The following is a 12583-nucleotide window of genomic DNA, read 5'->3' as shown; positions in this document are numbered from 1 at the left end:
ATGCTAACTAAAGGGTAATTAAAAGTGTCCAATCCTGAAAAGGATGAGTCAGATTTGAAGAGATGGATTAGATAGAACCAATCAGTTTTACTCCATGCACTGTAAGTCTATGGAAGAAAGCTCTATATTAAGTTAATCTCTTGAGTGGACAGGGAGATATACAGTATCCTGAAATCACCAAAGGGGACCTCATGCAATACACCTGGTAAATATGGGAAATTTAGGTATATAGATTTTGGGTAACAATATGGTCCAACATGGCAATAATCTGATAGGGAGTCCAAACTCTAGTTAATCCTCTTTAGGACAAATGTATCTACTCGTCATTATAAATATGTAATGTCACTCACCAATTTTTTTTAAACAAAGGATAAATATCTCTTTTATTGTGAAGAATGTAAGAATGTTTTAAAAGTTGAAAATCATTGTTCAATGTTGGTGGTGATTTTCATCTGGCACAAAGACAATGTAGTCATTTTCATTTAGCTGCTCAATTATTGTATGCCCTCATATTACAGAAAGAATCCAATTTCTTAGCAGTTTTTGCTAACATACAATTATACATATCTATTAGAAATAAAAATGTGTGTTGACACAGCTATTTTAAATTGGCATATCTGAGTATACTAATATAGTTGATGAGCAGAATAATAGCACGTTCATCAGAGTTCAACTATTTTACAGCTTTTTCATTAAAAGAGCTGAGCTTCAAAATAATTATTTCAGTGGGATCTTTAAAAAATATCACCTTGGTAGAATTTCAACAAATGGCCCATAGGTCACTTTTGAAACATTTTTTTTTTTTACATAGGCAGCATAATATAATTCACATAGACCGCATAACTTAATTAACTTAACAATTTATCAGTTTGTTACATTTGCTTTTGTGTTGTACATATATCTAAAAATGTTAGTCTTTATAATTTCAGCTGAGTGCAAAGTGTTAGCAACAACTAGAAACAAGGAGGGTTCACAACTCTAGAAAACGTTATATTGTTGTAGTGACATGTGACTGCTCAGCTCCAGCATCCAACTGCAGCTTGCAGTTTCAGGTCTTGGAAAAAAGTTCAATAACTGATCATTGTGGCTCCTGATCATGTGATCTCCTTAATGAGCCAATAATTTTAATCACAGATAAAGTTTGTTACTGTCAAACTAAACAAAAATAGTATAAAGCAAATAGCACATGTGCAAACACCAACAAGAGGCTGAACAGAGTAAACAATCATCTATATCAGTGGTCTCCAAACCGTGGCCCTGGGGCCAGATGCTGCCTTTTGCTTGCTGTTATCCGACCCTTGGGGCGCTATTTAATCCACTGATACCAACAATGAGGCATAATTCCTCTCACTGACACCAATGATGGGGCACAATTTCTCTCAATGATACCAACGATGGAGCACAGTTTCTCCTAGTGACTCCAAAAAGGGGGGGCCCAATGACACCACAAGGGACAAAATTCCTCCCACTCACACTAATGATGAGGCACACTTCCTCCCACTGACACCAAAGACGGTACATTGTTTTTTTCCCCACTGACACCAGGACCTTTTCTACTCCCAATAGCCACAGTCTGGCCCCCCTAAAGTGTTAAGCACAGTAAACTGGCCCTTTGTTTAGAAAGTTTGGAGACCCCTGATCTATATCTTTAGGAACCTTTACTTCAATGTTGTGTTCATCTGTAAAGCCAAGCTTTTTTAGATGATTTATTCTTTGTTGCAAAGCTCACCTAGCTTAGTGATAAAAACTTCTAATGGCCATTTTTCTCTAGAAAAAAGATTTCTATATGATTTACACAAATATTAAAAAAAAAAGTTGCTTGGCAATTAAAGGCAGATAGCTATGCTGTTTTTAGGGAGACAAAACTGAATTTACATCAAATAACTAAAGTAAAATATTTTATTATATACTGTATATAGACTGGGCATTGAAATACATTAATACTGTAAGCAGAAAAGTATACAACCTGAAAGTGAAGTACTGCCTTGAAAAACATTTGGACTGTCAACGGGAATAAGTGATGAAGGCAAGGGTGGAGTTCCAGTTCCCTCAATCACATATACAAAATCACCAATCTGAAAAAAATGGAGCAATAAGAAATTAGAATAGCAGCAACTGCTAAACATAAAATATATTCACACTAATTTGGCTGTAAATATTCCACCATTTTAAGGGGGTTTTATGCATTCATTTTATGAACTGTTCCCCACAAATAATAAAACGAAGGCGAGAACTTAATATAATCTCCCATTGTTATCTAAAATAAACACTCTAAATAACCCATATAAAAAAATCAGCTTCAGATTTTTGTATAAATAGCTAAACATGATATGATAATCAAAACTAGAAAACATCTGGGTGGCTAAATTCCATTATTTGGCAGTTAATGCAGTGTCTGCCATATTACTATTGACTTGTTCTTATGTGGTCTTTCTACCTAAAATTGTACTTTTTATGTTGTTACTGAATGGAATTGATTTCTTTGTCACTTATTATAGAATCCCTTTCTAAATTAAGAACAGAAAATTCAGAAACATTTGGATTATACTGCCAACTACAAGAGGATTTGGACATTTAAAAACAAAAACACTGATCAGCCTTGTGTAACCTCTTCTACTCTCAGCATGCCTTAGTTTTGTCATAAATCAGTGGTCAGAACTAAACTATAAATGCAGAGGGGTGGGACCTGTGTCCCTCAATGAACTCCAAGAAACAGATTTTACAGTGAGTACAAAAATTATTTATTCTTTCTGTTTTTCTTTCTCATTCATTGAGGTACAGAGAATTCAGAGACATTTGGGATGTCCAAAACCTCCAAGTCCAAACTGAGGGATAGGCAATGTGCAGGAAACAAAATGCTAATTGCCCAATTAAAAAACAACATGAAACAAATGGGGACTGCCTCCTCAAAGAGGACACCCAGCTGCCTAAATCCAAAAAAGCCCAAGAAGCAGTCACTCAGAGGCAGACTGAAAACTCATGGGGCCCCGGGCAATAGGGGATCATGGGGCCCCTGTGTCTTTGCCCAAACTCAAAAAAGCCTATGAAAAAAGGTACCAGGGGCATCTCATGGGGCCCCCTACCGACCCCGGGCCCTCGGGCAGTGCCCAAGTTTCCAAATGGTCAGTCCGCCCCTGCAGTCACTGTTCTAGTGGAGAGTGCCTTGACAGGAAAGAGTGAAACTCAATTCCTAAGACCATCGGCTTGAACTACCAAGACCATTGATTTGGCCACCAAGAAATGGTGGAGCAAAAAGCTGCTTGCCATCTGGGATGACAGATTCCTAATACCAGCAGTGGCTGTGGGGCAGACTTGTACAGCACGAACAACATCCAGACAATGAAAGTAAATACTGGAGATGGACAGTGGGATGGAAGAACAATGACTTGGTTGCCCCTTGTCCCCATCTCTTTTTTGCTCTAGTGATGGAGCCCCTAGCTGCTGCATTTCGACAGTCTGATGCAGTCCATGGCATCCGCGTGGGAACAATAGCAGAGAATCTGACATTATATATTGATGATTTGGTTTTATTCCTCAGTGATCCAGAACCCTCCCCCCCAAGAAGCCTTAAACATCCTCTCTTGTTTTGCTGATCTATCTGGCTTAAGAGTTAACTTGGGAAAGTCCCCCATACTACCTATTGACTAGAAGGCCAAAAAAGCATCTGACGTGTCTCTCGCTTTACCTTGGCCTACCTCCTTACGTTATCTTGGTATCGCTGTCTTCCCTGATGTGACTGAACATAATAAATTGAATCTACACCCTCTCCTGTCCTCTACCAAACTCCGGTTAAAGCCTTGGGACAATCTGCCCCTGACACTCATAGGTAAAATAAATCTGCTTAAAATGAAAATCCTCCCCGTATGGTTATATGCCCTGTGCCACTCCCCAATTTGGATACCGAAAGCCTTCTTTAAGAAACTTGATTCCATAATCTCTTCTTTCCTCTGGAAGTCTGTTGCCCCTAGATTTAGCAAGGTGAACCTCCGCAGGCCCTGGACACAAGGGGGCTTGGCGTGTCTGGACTTTCAGGCTTACTTTATAGCGGCCTTTCTTACACATGCCCATAATTGGATGGTTTCAGATGACTCAAAATCATCAGTATTTTTGGAAGCAGCTTATCTAGGATCCACTGTATAGTGGCACTAGAGTCCTGTTTTTACTTACCCAGTCTATGAGGACTGTAGTCAGAGCATGGTAGTTGGTAATAGACAAACAATTCCATACCTCTGACAGCTGGTCCCCTGATACTCCTCTATGACTTAATCCATGACTCCCCAAATGTATGTCTATACCTGAACCTGGGGTTTGGGCCACCAAAGGAATCAAGACATTAGAGCACATATGTGAGGGAGGTACCCTTAGGTTCTCAAAGATACAAAGCCTTAATGCCGTCCATTCATGTGGATGCTCTTTATGCAAAGTGGCAGGTTAACTTTCCACAAATGGATACAGAGGACTGGGAGGATATCTGGGAATGCCCATTTCCGCAACTGGCAGTGGTTAAGGATAGACTTCTACAGTTTAAGATATTGCACAGGACATACTATATGCCCCAACGCTTGAATAGAATTTATCCAGGGATCCACCCCCCACTGCTGGAAGTGTACTCAGACGCTGACTTCCTACATATGTTTTGGACCTGCCCTGGGATTCATAGATTTTGGGATGAAGTTACAAAATTTACCTCTGCTCTAACTGCTGTTTCCATAACGTTGACTGTGGAGGTCTGCTTGCTTGGACTGGTAGGTCAATTAGCTTTCGGCCGAGCAACTAAGACCCTCCTTGGCCTTCTCCAATTTTATGCATGAAAGGCCATTGTGCTGAAAAGGAAGATGCCAGAGACACCCTCCTTAGACTCCTGGAAGTCTCTAGTTAATGCCTCCATTTACCTGTACAAAGCCACATATGAGTCCTAAGGCTGCCTGGTTAAATTCTACAAAGTATGGCATCTTTGGACCATCCTCTACCACCAATGCATCATCATATTTGTACTATTTATGTAATTGCTTTACTCCTGCACTTCTGACTATATGGGGGCCATGGCCTACAGAGTAGCTTTTTCGGTCTCTTGTAGTAGTGTGGGAGCAGTTTCTTTGGTCTCCTTCATTCTCATTTGTCTGGGCACTGTGGCAGAGATGACTGTACAACAGTGTCAGTATTTTCCTTCTTAGTAGAACTGAGCAGAGGTTTTATACTACCAATTGTTTCGTAGCTGTTCTTAAAGTGTTTATTGTTAGTAACCTATGTTAGATGTGAATGCCGAGCCAGGGAATGCGCAGAGGCTCTGTTTTGTACGTTCTTCTGTTTTTCAAATTTGAATAACTAGGTTTTACAAAAAAAAAGAATGGACAGGGGAAACTCGATAACAGGTTCGATGGGCCATTTTTGAAGTGCAAAGAGAACCAAATATGGTTTCCATGTAGAGAAATGTGAATGTACATGGGTAGCCACATGAGAGACCCTGTGCAAAAGGAATGGGAGGTTAGCTGTTTCTGGAACAAAAAGCAATGAGTCTGACACTTGATGGTACTTGAAGGGCAACCTAAGGTCCTCTAGTGTTTGGGTCCCCTACACAAACATAGTGTCTAAGGCACCTCTCCAACCTGTCAGGCTGGCATCCATTGTGATGATCCTCCAAGAGATTAGAAAGAAAGATTTCCCTAACTCTAGCTGGATTCCTGAGCCACCAGGATAGAAACAATCTGGTTCTTGGCAACAGGTGAATTGGTTTGTTCAGAAACTGAAATGATGTGTCCCACACTGACAGGATGTTGAGTTGTTAAGATCTAGAGTGGCAGTGGGCAAATTAGACTATTTTGAAGGAAGATGCCATCAGCCCCATAACTCTCATAAAAAAAAAAAACAAACAGACGGTCAACTCTTAAGCCAAAGAATATGAGTCTGGAAGCAGAGAGTCTGAAGTCTCTACATTAGAAGTAAAACTTTTGCTTAAACTGTGCCTGGGATATAGTACTCCAGATACTCCAAGCACTGAGTTGACTCCAACACTGTCTTCAGAAGATTCAGGATCAAACAAATATTTTTAGGAAGGCAGGCCACACTCCTATGATGTTACAAAAGTCTGACAAGAATGTTGATGGACAGCACACATTAGGGTTGATTTAGTAAAACCGGAGAGTGCAAAGTCTGGTGCAGCACTTCATAGAAACCAATCAGCTTTCAGTTTTTTTGTCAATGCTTAACTGAACAAGCTGAAGTTAAAAGCTGATTGGCTACCATGCCCAGCTGCACCAGATTTTGCACTCTCCAGTTTTAGTAGATCAACCTCATTGTGTCCTTCTACCCTAGGTCTGCACATCTAATATGTTTCACCCATCCAGGCTTAGTGGTAGAGATAGTGACAGACAAGGAGATGGATGCATATATACTCCACATGATCACTTACAATTAAACACATATTTAAAAACAAGGGACAAATGTGCACACATTATCTGCTAAATTCATGTAGATGGAGCTAAAAATGCCTCCATTAGATCATAAAAAAACAGAAGTGCTAAAGGGTACCTTAGCATGTTCTTTAACTTATCAATAGATAACTTTATTAAAGACATCATATCTCTCCCATCAATTATTTTAAATTATTCTTTGGCACACATCAATCTCATACAAAACTCCCTGAAGAAGGGATGTCTAGTAGCGCAGAGCTAGTTTTATTGCTCCGAACTCCAGGACGTTGATGATGAGCTTTTCTTCCATTGGGGACCAGGTTTCTTGAACTCCTGTGACCCATTTTCAACCGACAGTAGGCTAAACCCATTGTCAACTGACATCACTCAGCCAGTCCAGACTCTGCAGTGACTGGCAGCTGGCTCAGCCTCTCAGCATTTGTTGGTTGGCTTAATACACCACCTAATATAGTAGTGCTCAGTCTCAAAGGTGGCGGGGGATAGGTGCAGCATCACACCAATGCTGCTTCCAAACTTCTCATTTAAAAGTGTCTCAAAATTTCATTCTGCAGAAACGTTAAATGATGAAACATCTTCTCTAGGTATAGTAAGATGTTAATTTAATGGAGATTGTGGGGTCTACTACCAGAACAGTCCACTTTTTAGGTAATTATTTTTCCACTGGATAAAGTTTGGCAATGATTACTAGAGCAGTGAAAATCTTTTCAGGAGCACTCAATCATAATGTGCCCATTCTATTTGTTCATGAAAAGGGAATGTCTTCTTAGACTTTGCATGCCTTAGTACTTAAAGGAATATGGCAAGATGGAGGAGATTCAAGTGTAACTATGCCAAGACTTTTGCGCACAGTGGATGTGAACATGTCTATATTAGCAAGGATTTTGCATGAAGCCTGGGTGTCAGATGTATAGGAGCCTGGGGGTGAGAAATCTTCTGCAGCCTCCTCAAGGCCCAACTCCAGGTCCTTATCATTCTTCTCTGTTTCGACAGCTTCTTGAGCAGGTAAATTCACTTCTGACTCTGGTAGAAAAAGTGGGGATGGAGAGGGAGCCTGACTTTTGAAAAGAAAGAAAGTCCAACATAGTTGCAGATAAATCTGCCTTTCTCAGATAAGCCCCTTGTTGCAAACCTGAGACAGAGACAGACTTAAATGCAGAGACCTGTGTTTAAATAGTTTTGTGCAGTGCATAGTCACTCTGTGCAGTTTGTGTGTCTTCCAAAACTTTGGCAGAACAAATGCTTGAGTTTTTACCGCCATTTCCTTGAACCTTGTTTCTGCCATTGCTATCAGTGAGGGTATTCCCCTATGGGTTAATCATGGAGTAGGGTGCAGAAACAGGGTAAACATGTCCATAGAAGTATACACAGCAACCCAGGTGTTGACCATCCTGTAGCAAAGTCCTCATGGCAAAGGGGCAGGAGGAAGTGCCCGAGTACCTTTAAAATATAAAAGTACGTTTAGCACTTACCTCTCCATTGGTGAAAATAATTGTGCAGTAGCGTTTTCCAAGGTCAAATGGAAGAAAATTAATTTGCAAGTTTGTTGAAATGCCTTCTTTTAGGAAAATAGAATTTGCTGGACAAAAGAACTGATGTAATAGCGTTGACTGAAATTCTGTAAGCATAAAAAATACATACAAACACTAAATAAAGAACACATTTTAAATAATAGCTTTCAAAATATAGCATATACTGTGTATATATATATATATATATATACACACACACAGTATCTCACAGAAGTGAGTACACCCCTCACATTTTTGTAAATATTTTACTATATCTTTCCATGTGACAATACTGAAGAAATGACACTTTGCTACAATGTAAAGTAGTGAGTGTACAGCTTGTATAACAGTGTAAATTTGCTGTCCCCTCAAAATAACTCAACACACAGCCATTAATGTCTAAACTGCTGGCAACAAACGTGGGTACACCCCTAAGTGAAAATGTCCAAATTAGGCCCAATTAGCCATTTTCCCGCATGTGACTCGTTAGTGTTACAAGCTCTCAGGTGTGAATGGGTAGCAGGTGTGTTAAATTTGGTGTTATTGCTCTCACTCATACTGGTCACTGGAAATTCAAAATGGCACCTCATGACAAAGAACTCTCTGAGGATCTGAAAAAAAAATTGTTGCTCTACATAAAGATCGCCTAGGCTATAAGAAGATTGCCAAGACCCTGAAACTGAGCTGCAGTACGGTGGCCAAGACCATACAGCTGTTTAACAGGACAGGTTCCACTCAGAACAAGCCTCGCCATGGTCGATCAAAGAAGTTGAATGCATGTGCTCAGTGTCATATCCAGAGGTTGTCTTTGGGAAACAGACATATGAGTGCTGCCAGCATTGCTGCAGAGGTTGAAGGGGTGGGGGGTCATCCTGTCAGTGCTCAGACCATACTGCAAGTGTACAATCCAAATGCACACGTTCCTGCGTTAAAATGGCTCTGTGTATAAGTGGGTGCTGCAGCGACCGTCGGCTGGAACCGAACAGAATCAGCAAAGGAAAATGTCACGAGCACACCGTGGATCACCAATATGGGTCCAAAAGTTTTATTGAACAATCACATAGTTACAGCAAGGCAACATTTTGGAGTCTTGCAGGACCCCTTCATCAGGTCACATGCGAGACTCCAAAACGTTGCCTTGCTGTAACTATGTGATTATTCAGTAAACCTTTTGGACCCATATTGGTGATCCTCGGTGTGCTGGTGACATTTTCCCTTGCTCAGACCAAACGACGCACACTGCATCAAATTGGTCTGTGTGACTGTCGTCCCAGAAGGAAGCCTGTTCTAAACCTGATGCACAAGAAAGCCCACAAACAGTTTGCTGAAGACAAGCAGACTAAGGACATGGATTACTGGAACCATGTCCTATGATCTGATGAGACCACGATAAACTTATTTGGTTCAGATGGTGTCAAGCGTGTGTGGCGGCAAACAGGTGAGGAGTACAAAGACAAGTGTGTCTTCCATACAGTCAAGCATGGTGGTGGGAGTGTCAAGGTCTCTAACATCCACCAGCTCCGTGATGTCAGCTCCATGATGTCGTCATGGAGGAGTGGAAGAGGACTCCAGCGGCAACCTGTGAAGCTCTGGTGAACTCCATGGCCAAGAGGGATAGGGCAGTGCTGGAAAATAATGGTGGCCACGCAAAATATTGACACTTTGGGCCCAATTTGGACATTTTCACTTAGGGGTGTACTCACTTTTGTTTCCAGTGGTTTAGACATTAATGGCTGTGTGCAGCAGCGTATGGTCTGAGCACTGACAGGATGACCCCCACCCCTTCAACCTCTGCAGCAAAGCTGGCAAAACTCATACATATATTTCTCAAAGACAACCCCTGGATATGACACTGAGCACGTGCACTCAACTTCTTTGATCGACCATGGCGAGGCTTGTTCTGAGTGGAACTTGTCCTGTTAAACCGCTGTATGGTCTTGGCCACCGTACTGCAGTTCAGTTTCAGGGTCTTTGAAATCTTCTTATAGCCTAGGCCAGGGGTGGGCAACTGTGGCCCTCCAGCTGTTGGTGAACTACAAGTCCCATCATGCCTCTGCCTTTGGGAGTCATGCTTGTAACTGTCAGTTTTGCAATGCCTCATGGGACTTGTAGTTCTACAACAGCTGGTGGGCCACAGTTGCCCACCCCTGGCCTAGGCCATAATTATGTAGAGCAACAATTCTTTTTTTCAGATCCTCAGAGATTCTTTGCCATGAGGTGCCATGTTGAACTTCCAGTGACCAGTATGAGAGAGTGAGAGCAATAACACCAAATTTAACACACCTGCTCCCCATTCACACCTGAGACCTTGTAACACTAACGAATCACATGACACCGGGGAGGGAAAATGGCTAATTGGGTCCAATTTGGACATTTTCACTTAGGGGTGTTCTCACTTTTGTTGCCAGCGGTTTAAACATTAATGGCTGTGTGTTGAGTTATTTTGAAGGGACAGCAAATTTACACTGTTATACAAGCTGTACACTCACTACTTTACATTGTAGCAAAGTGTCATTTCTTCAGTGTTGTCACATGAAAAGATATAATAAAATATTTACAAAAATATGAGGGGTGTACTCACTTCCATGAGATACTGTATATTACACACATTGTATTGCATTAGCCTAAGGCAGCGGTTCTCAACCTGGGGGTCGAACGACGCTTCCACAGGGGTCGCCTAAGACCATCGGAAAACACATATTTCCGATGGTCTTAGGAACCGAGACACCGCTCCTCGCCGCCGCCGCCGCCGTCTCCAGGTGTGGGCGGGATGACATGCCGCCCCTGTCATCTGGACACACCTCGAGATCAATCCTCGCCTGTGATTGGCCGCCGGCACTGTAGCTCAGGAGAGGCACACAGGCGGCCAATCACTGGCAAGGAGGTGGAGCTTGGAGAGGAGGAGCCGAGCGGCACCGCGAAGATCGAGCGAGTGAAGAGGAGGAGAGCGGCCGGAGAAGGAAGACAGCTGACAGGTAAGTGTCTGTACTATGGGAGAGGGAGGGAGCGAGCGAGCCCAGGCTGGAGCAGGGGTCTGCAAGGTAAGTATCATTGGTGTCAGTGGGAATAGTGCCCCATCATTGGTGTCACTAATACCAATAATGGGGCACTATTCCTCCCACTGACACCAACGATGGGACACTATTCCTCCCACTGACACCAATGATGGGGCACTATTCCTCCCACTGACACCAACGATGGGACACTATTCCTCCCCCAAATGACACCAACGATGGGGCACTATTCCTCCCCCACTGACACCAAGGATGGGGCACTATTCCTCCCCCACTGACACCAAGGATGGGGCACGATTCCTCCCCCCACTGACACCAAGGATGGGGCACGATTCCTCCCCCCACTGACACCAAGGATGGGGCACAATTCCTCCCCCCACTGACACCAAGGATGGGGCACAATTCCTCCACCCACTGACACCAAGGATGGGGCAGTATTCCTCCCCCCACTGACACCAAGGATGGGGCACTATTCCTCCCCCCACTGACACCAAGGATGGGGCACTATTCCTCCCCCCACTGACACCAAGGATGGGGCACTATTCCTCCCCCCACTGACACCAAGGATGGGGCACTATTCCTCCCCCCACTGACACCAAGGATGGGGCACTATTCCTCCCCCCACTGACACCAAGGATGGGGCACTATTCCTCCCCCCACTGACACCAAGGATGGGGCACTATTCCTCCCCCCACTGACACCAATGATGGGGCACTATTCCCCCCACTGACACCTATGATGGGGCACTATTCCTCCCCCCACTGACACCAATGATGGGGCACTATTCCTCCTCCCACTGACACCTATGATGGGGCACTATTCCTCCCACTGATACCAATGATGGGGCACTATTCCTCCCATTGATACCGATGATGGGACACTATTCCTCCTCCCACTGACACCTATGATGGGGCACTATTCCTCCCACCGACACCAATGATGGGGCACTATTCCTCCCACTGATACCAATGATGGAGCACTATTCCTTCCACTGACACCAATGATGAGGCACTATTCCTCCTACTGACACCAATGATGAGGCACTATTCCTCCCACTGATACCAATGATGGGGCACTATTCCTCCCACTGATACCAATGATGGGACACTATTCCTCCCACTGATACCAATGATGGGACACTATTCCTCCCACTGATACCAATGATGGGGCACTATTCCTCCCACTGATACCAATGATGGGGCACTATTCCTCCCACTGACACCAATGATGGGGCACTATTCCTCCCACTGACACCAATGATGGGGCACTATTCCTCCCACTGATACCAATGATGGAGCACTATTCCTCCCACTGACACCAATGATGGGACACTATTCCTCCCACCGACACCAATGATGGGGCACTATTCCTCCCACCGACACCAATGATGGGGCACTATTCCTCCCACCGACACCAATGATGGGGCACTATTCCTCCCACCGACACCAATGATGGGGCACTATTCCTCCCACTGATACCAATGATGGAGCACTATTCCTTCCACTGACACCAATGATGAGGCACTATTCCTCCTACTGACACCAATGATGAGGCACTATTCCTCCCACTGATACCAATGATGGGGCACTATTCCTCCCACTGATACCAATGATGGGACACTATTCCTCCC

The 12583-nt window shown here is 43.4% G+C and overlaps 1 protein-coding gene across 1 annotated transcript in view; it reads right to left on the bottom strand.

The window, feature by feature from the left end:
• CFAP47 (cilia and flagella associated protein 47) overlaps window positions 1–12583 on the bottom strand; it is a 772366-nt gene that overhangs the window by 381625 nt on the left and 378158 nt on the right. The window contains exons 43-44 of the mRNA XM_089653003.1: window positions 7901–8046; window positions 1967–2075 (exon numbers count right to left, since the gene is read on the bottom strand). Of these exons, the coding sequence (XP_089509129.1) occupies window positions 1967–2075; window positions 7901–8046 (255 nt within the window). The remainder of the gene's footprint in view (window positions 1–1966; window positions 2076–7900; window positions 8047–12583) is intronic.

The sequence above is a fragment of the Staurois parvus genome, unplaced genomic scaffold (genome assembly GCF_062004578.1).
Source record: "Staurois parvus isolate SC_StPar_1 unplaced genomic scaffold, SC_StPar_1.0 ptg000696l, whole genome shotgun sequence".
Classification (NCBI taxonomy): domain Eukaryota; kingdom Metazoa; phylum Chordata; class Amphibia; order Anura; family Ranidae; genus Staurois; species Staurois parvus.
Note: the sequence above shows the minus strand (reverse complement) of the source record. Positions and strands in the feature narration are given on the sequence as shown.